Raw genomic sequence first — 20,364 nt, 5'->3', positions numbered from 1 at the left:
TTGAAAACGTTGTAAATGTTGCCGAGAAAGTTGAATTCGAATGCATTATTGTTACATTTTTAGCGAATGTGGCACCTATTTTGCTTTCTGAAACCCAACACTTCAGTCAAAATAGTGCTTACACTGCTCAATGAGATGTCTAGGCCATATACTAAATCTCTCTAAGTGATTCGACGATTTTCCAATACGAAATCCTGTATTTTTTCTACGATGTTAAATATTGTTGACGTTTTTGGACGTCCTTGACTTGAATAATCTTCAAGACTTGTACGACGACTTTTAAATTCAGAAACCCATCTTTTTACTGTACTCATTTAAGGCCAGGGTACTTATACACTTTCTATATTTGTTCATAAATTTCCTTTGAAACCTTCATAAAACAAAAATTCAATTCGACACTTGATTTTTTTCATTGTAAAAATAATATGACACGTCACGTGGCTTGCAAAACCAATTAAGTGACCGATTTAAATGAAACTTCGCATAAGTTCATATGAAGAGTGTACCAACATAACAAAATGAATTTTGGCTAGTGGCAGCGCCCTCTGTTATTAAAGCGCAAAACTTATTGAACAACCCAGCATAAAATGTACCAAAACTCCATGAGCGGTATTTGTGTACCAAAACAATATTTGTGTTGGCTTGAGAACCTACAATAATGAAGCCCCATTATTTCATTCCTCAGTCCTCTTGAAAAAATGACACCACCAATCCAGTAGTTACCGAAAAATTATATCCAAAAACCTACGAATCTGACCCCTAACCGCGGGTGCCACGAGTTTTCCAAAACCCAAATGGCGACGAGATCGATGCTTAATTGGGAAACTTTTTAATCTGCTATTTATACCCCCACTGAGCGTACTGGCAGCTGGCCCTGGACGCTGATTCAGTTGATTCGCTTCGATCCGCATTCGCAATTCCCAGGGTGGTCATAAATTTAAGATTACATCACCCATCCGGCCGTAGCCCAGTTTGAGCTGCCCGGTTTGGCGGAACTGCGGACCGTAAACAGATCACACCCGAACCCGTAACCCGGGCTCTGCGTTGGCAAGCAAATTTTGCAAATCAACCTTCAAAATCAGCCGCCCAGCGTAGCGCTTCGCCGAAGCCCCGGGAGTCCTTGGGCTCGGAAACGCCGCAAACGGGCGGACCCATCGAAGCAAATACGATTAATTATTGAAACTTTAAAACTCATTACAATCGATCGATGGCAGTTCTCCGGAGCCGATCGCCCCATAACCACATCGTTCCGAATGTGGAGTGTGGTGTCCTACGGTTCTCTCTCGAGTCGATAGACATCGGTTTGGCTTTGCTTTGGATTATCTTCGCCGGCTAAGGTGGCCGATGCCTTATGCGGTGGGTTCATTTCGTCAAAACGGATTTCGTCGTCCGATCGATCCAGTGCTCTCTTCAACCCATCGGCACACGGCCAGTTCCGATAGCTGGACTGGGCTGGACGATGGATCTGCCAATACCCTGCACTAGCCATGGCTCCGGCCGGCTATGCCGGACGTGTCGTGCCGTGGTCAGTATCGTTTCGGGCATCGACGAGACATCAACGTTCGGTCGGTCGTACGAGACCGGTACATCCTTGTGACCGTTTGCCTGTGTGTGCGTGTATGTGTCGTTATTTCAACAAATAGTTCTACGGAAACGGCTACAAACTTCCTCCAAGCTGAGGTTGGCACAATTTTGGGATGAGATTTGCTCCGAGCAAAGACCGGCCCTAGCTTCGCCCAATCGCCACACGAACCGGTTTTGACGAACTCCGAGTGAATGGTACTCCCACCTGCCCCGTTAGCATTTCTCAACTTCTTCCGGACGGAGCCGGCACGGCCGAAGGTAACGAACTACTCCGGGAACTCCAGTTGAGAAAGTCCCGTCTCGATAGGGCCATGCTCGCAGTCGGTGGTCGGACTTCAAATAAGGATGCTGTGTGGACGGGCGGAATGGGACACTAAATGAAATCTTTTCGTCGTTTGAATCGCTGACCAACTTTTGGTTGGTATGTTGAGACCTAAAAGGTGACGACAACAGTTATCGAACACGAAGTACAGCACCGATTTGGGATCGTTTGTTTCTCACTTTTGGTAAACGGCACCACACGGGTGGTGCTAACGAGTGACAAGTCATCATTTCGACTCGTTTCTCGAGCTGTTGATTGGTAATAAAATTCACTTAGTTTAATCCCGTTAAGCTGGAAAGTCCTTCACAACCCCTTTGCAAGTGAACTATTGTGTCGTTGCAAAAAAACGAAAACTGAATGAGGTTCAAAGCGTAACAACTGGAACCACGGGAACTCAATCTCATCAGCGTCACCAACCGAGGAGTCAGTAATCACTTCGCAATTTACGAACCGTTGCGCCATTCTATTCAATCTTCGAGCTCAACGTTGCTGTCCGTTACGACAGTCAGAGTGACTTTTTATAGAGCCATTGCACTAATTAAGTACTTAAAAATCACTCACCATACCACATCTGATGTACCTCTTCGGAATGGATTCTCCGACCGCCAATGATTCCTGGAGCACCATATAAACCCTGTGAGCGTCCATCGTCAGATTACGCAACGTAGCAGCAGATCGCAGTGGATCGTGGCAAATGCTACGAACTACGAAAAGTGAAGAAGAGATTTTCCACTCGCAAGATGTAGTGAAAAACAAACAAGATAAATTATTCATAAATGAAACAGACAAACTTTCACCAATCCCACCGGCTGGCTTCCGGTGGGCGGCTTTCTATCCTCGGAGACTCGGAGGACACGGATCGGGCCCAAAAAGGAAGTCCGAGGCGCAATCGACACCGCTTGGTGCTTTTCACCCAACGGGTAGGACCCATGACTTGCAGGACGGTTTCTATTATATCTGAGACGGTTTTTTTGGTGTGGCGTTGCGTGTCTTCGCTTCTTGTAAGTCCAAGACCACGTTTTTGTTTGCTAGTCCCCTGTGGTGGCCCCCGTATGTCCATGGAATGTAAATGAACTGGCTGGCAGCGCAAACATCGTGCGGTTCCCTAGCCCACTGCTTCTACTGGTCAGTAATGGGTCCGACATTTTCCTCGTCCAATTTATCGACATCGGCGAACGGGGTGGACGAAAAAAACGTCAAAACGAAAAACTGTGTGATCCACAAACAAAACCCCGTCGCTCCGTCCGGCTTCGACCTGTCATTGTGATGACTGGTCAGTTCGTGGTCCAATTTCCAGCGCCCCAGCGCCGGAATCAGTCCCCAGACGAAAACCCGGCCCTGGGCGGACATTTCCGGTGTGGGACGGTTACAGAAAAAATGCACACATACAGGATGTGATTCGCGACGCGCTCTGCGTGTCCTTCGGCGAAGGCATGGTCGAGAGTGGACATATGAAGAATTCACCAACCAACGGGTACAGGTTCGCCTTCAATATTTTATTGACCCAGGACGATCCCACCCAAGGTCAGCGAATAGGTTCCGGGGGAAACAGATGGACAAGCATAACAGCTTCAGGATGCGTCGTGTGGCCGATAATACGCATGCCAGTTGCGGGAGACGAGGCTGTTGTTCGTTAATTTGCAGCAGAACTCTCTGTGAGGAACGGGAGGTTAAAATGCAAATATTTTAACAGATTTTCCGCAGTGAAAGGATGAAGCAATAAGCAATCTTCACATGTAGAAGTTAAAATAATTTTCGCTTCACTCAATTCTTCCAATGTCTACTTCATGTAAAATGTGCAAATAAACAATTTCAATATTTTGAAAACTCGTTGACGCTTCGTGAAACTTTGGCAATCGTATTTTTGTTAAAGCTTAAAATACGATACGATATTAACACTCTTTAAACGTCTAATTTAATTCTTATTCAAAGCTAATAGAGGGTCCACTTATCTAGTTTAATATCTCTTTTCTGAGGTCCTGGACATGTTTCGTTTCAAACATCGAGTTTGAGCAACAGTTTGAGTGAGCAAAGAGAAATTAAATTGATCAAGGAGTGTCGGAGGCGAGTCATCGCGCGAAGTCCTGATATTTAATGCGAATGCCGTCTGAGCCGCCGTTCTGGGTGGCTTAGGTTATTCTTCAGCCAAGTAGATGGCAGATCATGTTATGATGATGTAATTGATCAGCGTCGTACTAATCAAAACCTAAGCCTAGCAGTCCTAGTGATCAAGAAAGCAATAGCAATAGCTCTCAGAATGTACCGCAACTTAGAAATCATTCGGACCTGACGTTAGCCGAAAATCAATGACGCTATTTGCTTGCGTCGCATATTTCATACCGCCTGCATTATGGTCCGTCAAAATCAGTTTTCAAAGTTAATAATTTTCCACCTCAGCGATTGGACCAAAACCCTGCAATTCACTGCAGTCATCCGGGAGGGTGCGATAAAATCAAGAGCCCGTTTTGTAAACCCACCGCAAGACAATAATCACATTCATTCAACGTCCGTCCGTCCATCGATCTGAGGCCCCCACAGGGCGACTGACAATTTAATTCGAAAACGTAAATCATAGCGGCCACATCCTGGAGCTGGAAAACTTTCACCATTGACGCGATTGCAACTAACTTTCTTCGCGTGCGGCAGCCGTTTTTAGCCGTTCCTTTTGCACCCGTAAACCCGTGTTGGGAGGGAAATGATTTTCCTCAAATCACCACCGAACCGAACACAGTGCCATCACCGGCAGGCCCCACGTTCGAACGCCAAGCGTAATATGTTGACCTTTGGCGCGTTATTTTTCGCGATGTTGCTCGTTTTCGTGTTGCTTTGCAAGTCAAAGTATCAGCTGTAGCGTAATCGGATGGTAACGGCAACGTTCGACGCCATAATCCACAATCCGACCGACCGGGAAGTTTGATTTCGCTGCGGCGTACCGATTGTGTTTGCCTCAGCATTTTCCCGAGTGTTTGACCGAAAGCCACAAACCTGAATGTGGTGCCCACGGTGCGTCCTGGGGGGGTCGAGAGTTCCGTATGTAACACCTGCCGTCAGCAACTATGAAATCGATTTTTTAAATTTCGTTCAGCTCGGTGGAACCGTTACAACCAACGCTGGATACGCAGCGATTTTTTGGCATTGCTTTAACTCCGGCGATTTTCCCGTGGAGAAGTTATGGGATAGAGTGGGCATTAATTCGACGGCGATTAATTAGTATCCGTCATCAGTAAGTGGAACATCAACACACTTCGTTTTAGTGTGACTCAAATGGGAAATTCTTCTCGCCGGCCTTTCACAAAGTTATGCAGTCTCTTAATGGTAACTGGAGGTAACTGTAAGCTACGAAGGAACCAATCTACCTTCTAATTTCCAGAGAGTGGTACCAAATTACTAGTGCGGGGATCTAGAGATGCCTTCTAGGTAAAATGATGTCGACTGTTGGCGCCTTATGGAAAATTGTTATGGAATAGTTTTGATTAAATTCAACATTTTATGTTTAATACACATATGCGTTCAAGTATTAATACACATATGCGTTCAAGTATAAGTATAACCTTTCTTCGATATTTTAAGGTATTTGAACGCCTGAACTATGCAATCTGCATGACACAAAAATGTAAATACAATTATGGAATTTTTAATAAAAAAAACTAATGTCTTATGAGTGCAAAAAACGATATGCAATGATCAAGGATCTTTACCCATTGCGTTTGTCGGAATTTTGAAACAAGTCCGAATGAAAGTGTCTTCTAAATTTTTCTCTCTGGAAGATTAACTTCTTTCTGACAAACTAATGGTTTTTAAGATATTCCTAAACCTTTCTATCAAATCTTTATCTACATTACGAACAGTACTTGTACGCTCAGCATCTGCAAATATTTTTTTATTATACCGACTACCTTAAACTGCATGAAAATTGCACGAGCTAGAATGGTATAAAACGTTTATCCTTAATCAGCGAAATTCTTATTACTTGCAAAGGGTACGGTTGTTTCAATACAAGATAGACATTTTATTTAGTTTATCTAAGTAATGGAAAAGGCATAAAGTTCATAAAGGCGCTCTGTTTTGTATGGCCATTTCATACAGCACATCAGCATTAGCCTTATGCATCAGGAAGTTTTTTCTTAAAATAAGCCTGGCTGACACGGACGAATCGAGACGGTTGCAAATCTTACTGGAAATAATTTAAAATTTTTGGTAGCAAAGTTGATAAATTGAATTTTTTCGTAGCTTTCTATACTCATTCCCGAAAATAAATTTACAAGCAATGCCAAGCGTGAATATTTGATTTTCAAAGAAGAATTTATTACCTTTCGAATGACGTATAATATGAATAGATTACCGGTGCAGAACTGTGTTAACGATTGCGTTAAAGTAGCTGATAAAAGTTGGTGTTAAAGAGTCATTTTTATCACTCTTTCGACAGGCCAGCGGATTGCCAAAAAATCAGATCGGTAATAGATAACTTATCTATTTTAGGAAAATATAACTAAAGTAGCTCACTTTTTAAAGTTGGTTTATGACCGCCTTTTCCCCATAATGCGTTGTACGAAAGGAGAAAAGCAAGATGCCTGGGGTCTGAAGAGAATGCTTATTATTATTATTGTTATGATTACTTATAGATAAATTCATGCTGCTTAAACCTATACTGGCGCAACAGATGGGACTTATCACAAGCTCAGGAATGTGGTGGCCTTTGAATTTTATCTTAATTGTGTTTTTAATGGACGTACCAGAGTATGTGTATTTTTCGCAATTTTGTTCAACCATCTCTAGACTATCGTTTCCTTATGGCGAAGCTTAGTTTCGGTGTGAAGTACCGCGGATCAGTGGAACGAACCGCCATATAATTCCACTTAGATGTGATTGCACTTTTCTGGTATTAGCTAATCGATGCGTGTCCAGCCCATTGGCGCGATCTCACGATACCGAGCGGAGTACGCCTTTAAAGGATCGCGTCACGAGTGACCAAAGGTGTCAGTGTCGATTCAGCAACCACCCCGTGATGGAGTCGCTTAGCCGCAAACAGTGTTCAGCGTGCGCCGTCCTATTGCTGTCGCTCCATATGCTGCTGCACGCGAGTGCTACGCCATCGGATAAGATAAGATTTCAAGTGGACAGTGAAGATGGTCGGCTAACCGTTCCCGAGTTGATAGAGAAATACGGCTACCCAGTGGAAGAGCACCCGGTCAAAACCGAGGACGGATACCGGCTGATGTTGCACCGCATAAAAAGTGATCGCCCGAATGCCACTGTCGTCCTGCTGATGCACGGTCTTCTGTGCAGCTCTGCGGACTGGCTAATGATCGGTCCGGGCAATGCACTCGCTTACCTTCTGGCGGATCGTGGCTACGATGTTTGGTTGGGAAACGCTCGCGGTAACCGCTACTCACGCCATCACGACAGTCTCAGCCCTGTGTGGCCATCGTTTTGGGAGTTTTCGTGGCACGAGATCGGATACCATGATCTGCCGGTCACGATCGATTACATTCTCGCACGAACCCGGCAGCCCCGGCTACACTACGTTGGCCATTCACAGGGCACGACGGCGTTCTTCGTGATGGCATCCAGCAGACCGGAGTATAACGATAAAGTGGTGCAGATGCAAGCGATGGCACCGGTCGCCTTCATGGAACACATGAACAGTCCGTTGCTCCTGCTGATGACCAAGTTTCTCAACACTCTGGATATTCTGACGAGTCTGTTCGGGATCGGCGAGTTTATGCCCAACACGCCCATCCTGCACGAGATTTCCAAACGGATCTGTCCAACCACATCGTCGAACAACCTGTGCATTCATCTGCTCTTCCTACTTAACGGCTGCGATCCTACGCAACTGGATCCGGCCATGATTCCGATTCTGGTCGGCCACACGCCGGCCGGAGCAGCGACGATGCAGTTGGTTCATTACGCCCAAGAGGTTCGCTCGAAGCGCTTCCGGATGTTTGATTTTGGAAAAGTCAAAAATTATCTCACCTACGGTAAACTATCGCCCCCGGAGTACAACCTGACGAGAGTGACCGTGCCCGTTGTGCTGTACTATGGGTTGAACGATTATCTGGCGGCTCCGAAGGACGTCCACAATCTGGCGGCACGGTTGCCTAATTTACGGCAAAATGTCCAGGTTAACCATAAACTTTTTAACCATTTGGACTTTCTTATGGCAAACGATGTTCGCAAGCTGCTGTATGATGAAGTAATCGAACGAATTGTCCAAGCTGACAACGTGAATTGAAAAGCACGTGACGGAGTTAGGGTTAAGCCAAGAATGTGCCTCGAACAAGCAGCACTTGTGTTTTACTTGGTCCTAGAGGGTAAGCTTCAGCTAATCTCCGGTACTTGAAGCGAACGAACGGGTCAGAGTCAGGTGCGGTTATTTATAATTCATATTGAACGGAAACCTAACAAGTGTACTTCTTTCTAAAATTAGACTACGAAGAGGTATGTGAAGTTTATTTGTTTATTTTGAAGTAATTGCAGTAATTTGATGTGATGTTAGCTTTCAGTTCTTCAGTGATCTTCGCTTGACTGGCATAAACTTTACTCTTCAAATATCCCCGCAGAAAGAATTCAGAAGAAATTCGGCATTAACAAGCACGCACAGTTGTCACAGTTGAACGATTATTTTCAATGTAGAGTGCTACAATTTCAGTCAGCTTTTTTACCTTTGGTTATCCGTGACTAAAACGGCATAGACTGAAGTATTAGAATCTGGCTAGTTTGTTAAAATCGACTAAACAAATAGCGGAGTTATTCAACATTTGAATAGTTGGATTGTAATGGAACACCTTGTACAATAAATGCTCTACGGCGTAATGGATGTCCAACTAAGAACCCCCTAAGTGACACTAGCTTCTACATTGCAAGGGTAATATTTGTAAAGATAAGCCGCAATCGCCGAATATTGAAACCGCTGCGAAGGCCAGCAAAGGTCCATGGCCGATATGGTCATGAAACAAAACGTCCTTCGTTATCACAAGCACAATAAAACCAATCGCGATCAGCGAAACTGCCAACTCCACAGGGTGTTGTCATTCCGGCCCTCAAGAAGTTGACCGACAAAGTTCTTAGAAGAGATAAACACCGAAATTCCTTTTGGATGCTTTTAAGATTTTCCAACATCCAATCCCTTTTGAGCTATGGTTTTTTCAAATTTGTAACTATGCTGATTTGGATTTTGCGTACATTTACCTTAAACCTGCATAAGTAACCCCAATAACCATCCAAGATTTTTTTTAAACTCGATTGTAAATACATGTCCTCGTTTTACGTAACAATTTGTATGAAAAAAAACGTTACGGACTGTATTTGCCAAACACAAACCAACCTCTGTACTGCCATGTTCCAACCACTTCTTGAGCAACCCGAGAGCCGGCCGCGGAACGTCGAACAACGTTGTCGAACATCGGTCGTAAGCCTCCTGCGCCGTACTGGCTTCAAACTGCAACATTATTTCTCGATTACGCTTCATTGACAGCGACGCACGGTGCGGCGTACTGTTGCTCCCCGGAGTACATCTATCGCTCTTAAGCTTCCGCTCGGGGGCACTTCCGGTGACAAAAGGCATCTGAACTCCGTGGTGCCGTCTTGATGTCATTTTCGTTTAATGCGATGGTACCACCATCAGCGCGTCTGTGGCCCCCGCGAGGATGTGAACCACGACCACATCCTTTAAGGGTCGTCGTTTCTGCCCTGGCCGTGCCCTGGCAATGAGCAGACACCCAAACAAACCGACCCAAGGACGTGCAGAAAAACCGGAGCACATTATAATATGTTCCGTTGGCGAAAAAGTAGAGCCCAGCCGGTGGAAGGAAGCGCCCAGTCAGCTCTGCACTGGATCGGTTTTATGGTCCACTAAACACCGCTTTTAGTGGCGAACGATAAGTTAAGAAAATGGCTGCTTTATCGCTCGTGCCGGTTGCTTCCGTTCCGTGTGACAACTGCGGGGAAGAATTCCAAAACCACCACCCAAAACGGGGAACGATTTCTGCGGGCCTCGCGCTTTAGGCTTGATAAGCAATCAATCGCCACCGTTCCATAAGAGGCATAAGTTATTCTCTTTTTCACGGCCATTCCCACGGCATCCAGCCTTGCAGCCTAATTGAGCTCACTGTCACCCGAGTGTATCGTCAGCCCGGCTGCGATCCAGATGTTTTACGATGGCTCTCCTCGTTCAGGCTCTCACGAGGTCTGTAGCTTGCTTTGGCTCTAGGCGCCCCAAAGCAACTCGATTCGTCCTTCTAGCAGCCGGGACGCGATAAATGGGTTTTATCTTATTTTTATCGCCTCTAGGGTAGCCATTTTTCTGGGCGACAATACGGAAACCGAAACCGGACTGGACCAAAAATCGATCAACTCCGGGTCGCCGATCGTTCGCTGTGGTCGCTGATAATTGCCTCAATCGATTAGGATTACCACCCTCAGGTCCCGGTGGCGACAAATGATTGCTGCTCGTGTAGTGATTGATTGATTTATGGCCACATCCCTTGGCGGCGATCCCGTGCTGTCCGGTGTGCAATGGGCATAGAGCGAATTCAATTACTGGCAGCACTGGAAAACACGCGGAACGGATCGTCTCCCACAGAACAGAGGCACAGGGCAACGCTAATTGATACAATTGTGACGGTCTGTTGTAGCCGTTTTTGGCACGCAACGTGTCACGAGCCAATCAAGCCGAATTAGAATTAATTCATCAACTTTTAGCTCCTTTTATCGCAACCGAAGGTTCGGCTTCCGACACTCTAAAATGCACCCAGAATGTGTCAATTCATCGTGAAGAATAATTGTAAAAAATCTATAAATCGTTGTTCATATTTGCTGACAATAATAAAAACAATGGCCCTCTTGTACAGTAATGTTGTCGTGAATGTGAAGTCATCAGCCACGTATTCTTCCCTGAGATAGAAACAATCTTTCAGGCTACAGTACCATGTATACAAGTTGAAGATGTCCGGTGTTTTCGATGAACAAAGCGCATAATTTTCAGTAAAATTTCAAAATCTCTACACATTTCGCCCATCTCTCAGGCCAAATTGTGCATTCTTTTCCAATCGAAAAGAAGCCTTTTTAAAAAGACCCATCAAAGCAAAACACCAATAATCTTACGGGGCCATTTTTTCTGCTCATTTTCGTTCTGTTAAGGATGGGTCTATATGAAACAAGTTCTGCAATTCTTCGTGTTAGACCTTTACCACTGAAGCAGGATGGTATTTATCTTTTATGGCGAAATCACCACTTTTAAGGCGCCGAAACTTATTCTCACATGTTTTCGCTGAAGAAGCATTTCAACCATAAGCTACAACCACAAGCAAACGATAAGCTTAGATTCAATTTTCTTTAGAAGAAAAATAATTCGGAACGAAATTGGACATTTTAGTGTGTTCGAAATCCAAGTTGCTTTAATTTGTGGAGAACGGCACTAACGTATTTTTAAAGTTTAAAATCAAAAGAATAAAATGAGTTATATAGCAAATCGAAGAAATGCACAGAACCCTGGTAGTCACATCTTAGACATAAACCAGACAATTTTAACTCATACACCCGGAAAGGAATTTCATTTTAGTAAAGAGTGGCAAAAAGTAAATAGTGTGGCAATTAAAGTTATAGTTCTGTATATTTGGTTGGTTTCTTTTAACATAAATATACTCTCATTTTAGAGAAGAAATAGATAATACCTTGGTTTTAATAGGAGTCAAATGAAGAAGGTGTGGAATGAAATCTTATGAACTAGGGGCTGATGGAAATTTGAAATATGGGAAATAAAATAGTTTATCGTAGTTCATTTTTATACTTCCTAACTAACCAAGCTAACTTCGGGGCTAAAGCAACATGGGTCATGCTGCCAGTAGCTCGTCACCTGGTCAAAGTCATCCAGTAGAATTGCGCTTATTGATAACGCAAATGTCTATTTCCACCAGTTTTTGTGGTAAACATCGCGTCCCCGGAAATTCTAATGACACACAGAATCGCTCAATGACGAATTCAAATGGCGCTGCGCTGCAGTTTGCCTTCGACACAAAATTGCACCTAACAACCTTCTCCCCAAAAAACGGACCCAAATTAATGAGGAATGAATGCGCTAGCGTTAGAAGGGCTTTCGCCGACGTGACAAATCATACTATTTGATGCAACCTCCACGAGACAGAGCATCAACATAATTTATTCCATTCCAATTGACAGGGTCGGTCAGGGTCGAGCGTGTCGGGCGATGCCCCTGAATGCCTGCACATACCCCGCCCAGGGTTTGCGAAACGGTCTTGGTTTTCACGCCCATTCCAAAGCCGAACCGCTTTTGAATTCACCAACACGACACCCCACCGTTTGGGCATTAGAGTTTCCGGTTGTTTGCATTTTTTTGACGCTCCCATCGTGCTTTACGGTCAATGTTCAGGCCTCGTCATTGATCAGACCTCGGATATTGGGCCAATACAGGGGGTCAGGGGTTCCAAAGCCCCGTTGAAAGGTCCCGGCGATCAGCAAACCGCCGCCGGTTCACCCTCAACCCGGCGCGCGGGATCAACACCATGGAGGGCTTTCATTTGTTGGCTTGCGAAAATTCACGCTCGATATAAACTATTTATGCTTTCAGTGTTGCCCGGGAACGGGGAACCCGCAACGACCCCCAGGCCGAAGCCTCCGGTCGCTGGGCCGGAAATGGAATTGTGGTTGTAAACATGCATCTGCACGTATCCTGTGCGCGATCGATAAAGCTGCTTCCGGTAATGTGAGCTACCGGTTTGTGTGGTTTTCTGGTTACCTTTGTCCTCTTTCTGGGCGGCTCTGTTTAATATTTCTGCTGCACCCAACACGCAATCGGATCGCATTCGCGTTGCCGCGCTGAGCTGTGTGATAAGCTGATAAGAGGTTAACAAATACTTTTGGTGACGAAGCTTTGGACAAATCAAACTCTAAAAATTTTACCATTAGTATCGTGATTTTGAGTATAATAAAGAGCATATTTATTATTAGCAGGCCCGGCGAACTTCGTTACACCCAACATAATTTGAATAAAGCGCCTTATTCGCTAGTGAATAAAGTTTACAGCCTCGATGCCAGTGAAGGTGCTTCGTCGATAGCATCGAAAATTTTCAATTATATGACGAAAATTAATGTTGACGCCTAAAACATTACATTTTTGAGTTATTCGCAGATTGCGTTTGCCTCTCTGCATTGCTGTAGCTGTGGTCATGCTATCAAGCCTTAACCATGAGGGTTATAGCGCCCTGGCTCGCTTCAAACCTTTAGACATTGGCCGTTCCCTAGCTAGAAACGTTACCAGGGGTCACCGCGAGGATGTTGCCTAATCGGTACATGAGAGTTCCATACTGGAATTTGCTTCAGCTCAGGCCTAAACTTTGACCCCTATCCTAAAACATTAGGTTGGTTAAAAAGAAATCCATTATGTTGAATTTCCAAACAAAGCGATTCAAATCTTTTTTGTTCAAAACTTTTTTGATGATAATTGAAGTGAAATAGCACCAAAAAAATCTTTTTGAATCCACCTTATCGCAAATGATTTAAAACAGTTTTATGATTGATCTTTAGCTCTTGATTGATTTTACGACTATTAACATACCGATCAACTTCGATTATCTCTGTGGTTTCATCAATATTTTCGACAACGGCTCACCCATAATGGTCTTTCTATACGGGAAGGAATTCATTCTAATCGCTTTTACTAATGCCACTAAAGCAACAGTGGTTTTTATCGACCTTCGTCGTACATACGACTCTCTGGAAGATTGTGCTCGACCTGTTCAGCAGCTTTCAAGACTCTACGCGTTGGCCCGACGCATGAGTCAGTCAGTTGGACAACACGACACGCCTCCAACATTATGACTTCCTTACGCCGGTCACCCGAAAAATAATAAGACCCATTCTCGTTGGCAAAGTGAACGCTTGTTCCGATAATATCTGCGCAAGAGTCACAGAAACCCCAATCAACTGATAACCGTAAGAAAACTCGGGCCCGCATTAGAGCGAAATAAATAACGCAAAAAGCTGACCGAATTGAAATTTGATCTCGCTCGGCTCGGTTGGCCGCACCAAAAGCCCTAACCAACCGCCCCATAGACTCAGCCTTTATCGAGCTCGCCATCTGGCCCCGGCAGGGCCCGGCGCTTCTGACTTGCTTCCCAGCAACTTCCAGCGGGTTTTGCGAAAACGCAAGGTTTTGGAAATTGGAGCCACAAATTAATTGATACATCATCCTCGCGTGCCAGGCCACAGGCGAGGGCTTCAACGTGGCTCGAAGGACACCACAGGTCCAGGTCCTGGGGTCCTTTCACGCGCGTTCGCGTTCCGCGTATGGTCCTGTTGCGCCGACCGCAAAAACTTCGACCGTCGTCGGAGGGACCTTTCTTTCGTTACGGTCCTTTGGGGTGGGAATCTTTGAGGCTTCAGCTTCTTGATGATGTGCTTCGGCCACACAGCCCGGACTCCCGGACCCCGGACCCCCGGACAAACAAACCTTCTCCACCGACCGATCTCCGTCCGTTTCGCATGAGCGGAAATGCTTCGCTGGCGTTAGCCAACGGAAAACGCCGCCGGCAGCTTGTCTCGTCAGGACCGGCCGGGCAGCAGACGTGTGTTGCCTCGTTTTTGTTTCCCTCATCCTCTCACACCACGGAGGAAGCGACACTTGTTGCCGGGGCCCCTAGAGCTAGCAGAAGATTTACTGCACACCGGAACATCCTGCGGCCACATACTATAGGCTCTACGCTGACCGATGCCGCGACGCCGGCGGGGCACGTGAGGGCTGTGCTGGCGGCAAAAAACGGCCCCAGCCCCACTCGGACCACACGTCGCACACTTGTTGCGGTGCGGGCCTCTTCCCCGTACATTGAAGACATTTTCCGCTCAGTTTTCCGGCCGGGGAAAAGAAAATAAAAACACAAGCCAGAACCCACAGGACACTGCCTCGCGGACTGCAGACCCTCGGAAAGGTCCGGAAAAGCCACCGGAAACAATAGCAATAACAGTGGCTCTTAAAGTGGCCTCCGGGTAGAGTGAAATTAACGTCCCATCAGCGGACACCGGACCCGACCGACACCACGGAGCATAATTGAATGAGCAGCGAAACGCTGTCGACCGCAGGGCAGGGCCGTGTGAAATATTTATGCTCCGTCGGGGGGCTGTCTCATAAAAGCGTTAAATGCTGAAGCGCACAACAAATTTCATCTGCAGCGTTGCCCGGAGAAACTGCAAACGATTGCAGGCACTCCAGGGTCCGGCCGGTCCGGTGATTAATATTAGATGCAATTTTGTTAAGGATTTTGCCAGATGCGTTAAATAAAATATTGTTTGCCGTCGCCTTGAAGGCAGTTTAATGTCACTCCTGGTGGCCCGCAAAAAAATCCTTTCACAGTTTGAAATGCTTGACGACTCGCATATGTTGGCTTTCGTATCTACTACAACCACCAAGTTGGGTAAAAAATGATCCGCATCTTGTGGTGTTAACTAAAAATGGCAGAACGGGTCTTATGTTACAACTACAGCAAGTGTAACAATGGAACATACACGATCTCTATTTCCCTATCGATTCCCTTGGTATAAGTCGGAGACATTCAAGTTGCATTTTTTCAAGTTGCAACCTCCCAACTGTTGATCATCTAAACAATAAAGCACTTTTTAGCTTTGGAATAGTTTCTTATCGTTAGATTTTTAAAGGAAAATTTACCAACACTTTTTGAGCACCTAACTGTTGTATCTTAGTTAATACCAAATATACCACAACGGTCATTTTGACAAAAAAAAACGAAGGGCTTCACATTTTGCGATGTTTGAACTTTTATTTGTTCGAGCCGTTGACGTTCGCTATCAGACAGTTTAATGCCAACTACAAATATTTTGACTATCACAATTCTGTATCCAGTTATCGCCAGCGTCTACGCTTGTCAGTGATCGATGTTTGTATGTCTTAATTTATGTTCATAATCGCCCCTGTTCAGTGCATAATATAAGATAAATGTTTGTAATAGATTCTAAGTTACCTACGCTTGATTAAGTCTTACGCTCGTCAAGCTGAAATACAAATACAAATACAAATACAAATACAAATTTGAGAGATTGGTTTTTCACATTTAGGTATAAAATACAATTTTGATTGAAGAAAATTGGAAAATATGAAAAAATAAATTTCCAAAGTGTTAGGTTTTCAACTCAAGCGGTGCGATTTTTGAAAATCTCCTTCCGTTGAAGCTCACTTCAAACTCGGTGGTTACGTTAATAGTTACGCAATAGATATGTTAACAGTCATAATAGTTACGCGAACAAACCAATCAACTATTGATTACTTCAAGGTTGAAATTCAAATTGCCATTGTCGGGATAGGACCACAGACAGTCGAAAATATACTCTAAAATAGGTCTATCTAATGGACTACTGTTAAATCAGTCTTGGTGGACATTTGACCAAAATTGTTTTTTATAAAAAATGTCTTGAATGCAGGTTTTAAGTAAAAGTTCAAGCGTTTATTTTTCATAATCAAATGGAAAACAGAGTCCGGACTGGGTCACCCTGTATATCTAGTGTCAATAACAATTTTCAGCAAAGCTGTAATCTGCTAAACTAGTAGACGCGACAAGAAATCGAACCTCTAGCTATTGTTTGTGTTTGAAGCTGACCAAAATGAAATGAATACTAATTTCCTTATTTCCCGGCGTGAGTGAAACAAAACTTCACAAGGTACTCTTATGGGCATCAAATAATATTTTTATGTTCAGCCAGGCGCTAGAGACGAGTTTAATTAGAGGCCCTTTGCATATATCATAGGCGCTTTGTGCGTTTCTGCTGCTTCGGGCCCCGTTCCGAGAAGGTCAAGAACCTTACCGTTCGCTTTAGCAGGCACTCCGGCCGTCATCGGAACTCCCAAAATCCAATATCTGCCCGGTCTGCCCCGTCTCGAGGAGACACGTTTTCTGTTTCATCGTTTTTCCGCCGCAGGTCGGGCGATTGTAGCTAATCGCCTTCAGCTAGCCGAAAATCAGTTTCACCCTAATTGCAACCAACCCCTAATTTCAACCCGGACCGAGGTACAGACCGAGGAGCAAGGACAACTTTCGCTTCGCCCATCGTGAACATCGGCTACGTTACATCATCGCTTCGTGCGGAACCGACCGAACGACCGACTCTCGACCGACTAGCCAACATGAACCAGAGTTGCGACAACGCGATCCTTTCCGACAATCGCGACGGAAAGCCGGTCCACCGTAACTTTTGCCGGGGTGATGTCGCTGAGCGTTGTCCCCATCAGGCGGACCGGGGCATAATATGCACAATTTTGGCTGACTTTACGTTTATCGTCAGCAACACAAACGATTACTGTTATTAGTGTGCGCGCAGCAATCATGCGGACCGCGCGAGGTGCGGTTCCCATGTGGACCATACAATCAGATCAACCAGAGACCAACCAGAGTAACGGCCATGATTTCGAAGCAAGAAGCAACACTCTAGCTCCAAACGGGGACGAGAAGCGCTTTGAGCCAGTGACCACTGGGTGGTGGACGTGATGATGTGTGGAGCGTTCGCCTGATACCTCACTGTCTGGCTTGGCAAACTTCGCTCGAATCGCTCCGGACGAAGATTAGCCAGGACATCCCCACCAGGTCGCGTCCTGCCGTCCATGGAATGCTCAAAAGTGATTAGGAAGTAATTAAAATGCATGAACACATTCGTTATTTATGGGGTTGCCCCGTTGTGCCTGGCAGTGAAAGGCGTAGGACCAGGCCGGCCCATGGGACCCTATCCCGTCACCTGGTGATTCGTACGATGAGATGAACTGTGTGCTGAAAATGGACAACAAATCTCATTAACTGACACAACAGGGAGGCCCATGCAATCCACGTGACACAGCCGTGACGACCGAAGGCGGAGACCGAAACCAATTAGAGCCATCAGTTAACTGTTAAGTGAATCATTTGCGATGGCCAGGTGGGTTGAAATTGAATTGAGTTTCACTCGGGAACCGATTTGACTTTCTAATCCCGCCTTACGAAGAAGCAATCATGATGAGTCTGAAAGAGTTAGTTGGAGTTGAATTGATGAATCTGATGCTTAATGTGATAGAATGGAACGGATATTGCCAGGTCAAGAACCTGTCAATTGGAACCTCCTAGTTTTGCTATTTTGGCAACATTACCTTGATTTGACACCAAGTGAATGATTTTATGCAAAAAAATGTTTGCAACATCTTTGAAAAGGTTCCATCAGAAAGTGTGATGCACCACAAGCTCCTAAAACCTGGTGAATCCGTAAAATCAGATCGCTGCTGACAACAAACGATCCATTGGAACCATGCGTTGATCGAAAAACGGCCAGAATTCCGTGACTAGTGGTCAGCCATGGAGGCGCCAGGTGGGTCTCGATGCACCTGGCGTCCCCATGACACACAAAGCAAAACTGGTTCAGGATACAATCACTTCACTTGGATGGGAGCTGCTATCGCCCATTGTATGATTGTGCCACTCCAAAGTTGTGACAGAGATAGGCAATCACCCTCATAAAGCTTCTGCAAAATTTCTTAACTTCCCGACGCAAACTTTCCCAATTTTAGTAAATTTACTCTTTGTTCAATTTGTTGGCAAACATATTTTCGGAGCTAGCAAGTTTTCCAAAAAGAGTATGTTGCCCGCAGAATCATACTATATTTGCTAAATCGTCAAGGGATGGGATAAATTTGTAAAACCATCAAAAATATGTAGTATTGAAGAGTATATGGGAAGGTGAAGAATGTTGGAAACCATGAGAATCCCGTACCAACTAAAATATTGATGGGTGTCTGAAAAATAAAATATGGGCACTTAAGGATCAATTTTTCTACAGGTGTGAGCAGTGATAGAGCCATGGGACTGGTTATGGCTCTTTCTGCCATAACAAACGCGATTCTGCATTCATGCCCCGGGACTTTTACATCTGAAAACTAAAGGGAATAGACTACAATTTGTTGTGCCAATTAATTACATTGGAAAGGGCTGCACTAAGTGTCAGATACAGATTTCCCGATCATACTAAGGTTTTCTCGTAAACATTAAAACATATTTGCTCAACGAATGATAACTACTACCAACATCACATTCGCTTTCGAATTACCGGTAATTAGTGTATTTTTGATACATCTCAACAACTTCTCCCACCGATCTGTTTTACAAGCATATCTGCGACCTGCAAATAATTCACTACAAAGTATAATACACTTGAACATAATAAGCGAGTTACGAACGGGACAGAAACATAAATCTCGCCCGACTGTCGCGGGACGGGTTCATTAAATCACACATTCTCGGGCGTCACGTCGAGGTAAGTAAGTAACTGTGCAAAAGTGTAAACCGAGAAACGCGCCCAGCCACAATCCACTTGGGCGATAAATCCGTCAATACGCAAAACTTTGCCCATTAGTCGTACTCCCCTGCTTTTAATGGTTCACCGCCACCCATTACAAACCCCGACATCAGCAGTAACACTAGCCAACAACACGTACTCAACACGACACCCCGATGCACTACGGCCAACTACACCAACGCCAGGCACCGATCGCGTGCGTTGGCCACCAACCTCCGACTCGGCAGGGCTGCGCACTGAGTAGGAGACAACCTGCCATCTGGGGAATGCCTTTCGTAGCTCGCCTTTTACGATGCCTTGTGTAGTGTTAGTTCGCGCCACGGTCACCAGTTCTTGCTTAACCGTTCTTGCTAGCCAGTAGTCAAAAGTGTAGCCCTTCTCTCTCATGTTACTGTGTCGCCTTACTGTGTGTGCGCTTCGGCCAGGAAATGCACCACAAGTTTCGCTTCTTTCTGCACATTCTATCTCTTCCACTTCTGAAACTGCTGTTCCTAGGTAAGCTACAACACCCTGTCCTACCATGTACTGCTCCTAAAACATACTGGATCACTCCGCGGTTCAGTATCCATGCTCCAGTTTTCATCACTTCCAGGTTGTACCAAACACTCAGCACTAGAAATCGATGTTGTAAAATCCTACTGTATAAGCAGCACATGGGACGACCTAGTTTCGAATAGCTCAAGAGATACAAGTTAATGATGATGTGCATATAGTATTTATGAACAAATTCGAGGTAAAGCAAACTGACGCAGAGGTCCTACACTGATGTAAGCTGTAAGGTGGTGACATGCTACGAACGCTAGTTTGATTGCTCAAGTCAGAACGTATCTCAATATCTCTTCGCTTCCTCTTAGCCCAGATCCTTTTCCTTCAGCCTAACCAACACTTACTGTCGCTTACTGTTGTGTGGTACTAATTCCGAGTTTTCCCTGCATCCTATCATTTTGGTTCAACCTGCCCAATCGGCGCAGTGTGCCCAAGGTCGAGCAGCATGGCTAGAAAGAGGAAGACGTTGCAGCGTACAGGAAACACCCGCTTCTTGCCATCGACGATGGGTCAAACGGAATCGGGTAAGTGGTGCGGCGTAGCGAATTGAGCGAATTGAATTTGACCGATTCCTA

General features: G+C 45.1%; 2 protein-coding genes across 2 annotated transcripts in view; both read left to right on the top strand.

The window, feature by feature from the left end:
* LOC131206957 (uncharacterized) overlaps positions 1-20,364 on the top strand; it is a 69,016-nt gene that overhangs the window by 46,730 nt on the left and 1,922 nt on the right. Inside the window, exon 3 of the mRNA XM_058199562.1 lies at positions 20,215-20,313. Coding sequence (XP_058055545.1) covers positions 20,215-20,313 — 99 coding nt within the window. The remainder of the gene's footprint in view (positions 1-20,214; positions 20,314-20,364) is intronic.
* On the top strand, positions 6,899-8,608 carry LOC131206958 (lipase 3-like). The gene has a single exon (XM_058199563.1). The coding sequence runs from the start codon at positions 6,912-6,914 to the stop codon at positions 8,139-8,141; it is 1,230 nt and encodes a 409-aa protein (XP_058055546.1). The 5' UTR covers positions 6,899-6,911; the 3' UTR covers positions 8,142-8,608.

The sequence above is a fragment of the Anopheles bellator genome, chromosome 2, assembly GCF_943735745.2.
Source record: "Anopheles bellator chromosome 2, idAnoBellAS_SP24_06.2, whole genome shotgun sequence".
NCBI classification, from domain to species: Eukaryota; Metazoa; Arthropoda; class Insecta; order Diptera; family Culicidae; genus Anopheles; species Anopheles bellator.
Note: the sequence above shows the minus strand (reverse complement) of the source record. Positions and strands in the feature narration are given on the sequence as shown.

Bases quoted from the DNA above. Each gene is read 5' to 3' on its own strand.
- LOC131206958 (XM_058199563.1), top strand. From the start codon at position 6,912: ATGGAGTCGCTTAGCCGCAAACAGTGTTCAGCGTGCGCCGTCCTATTG.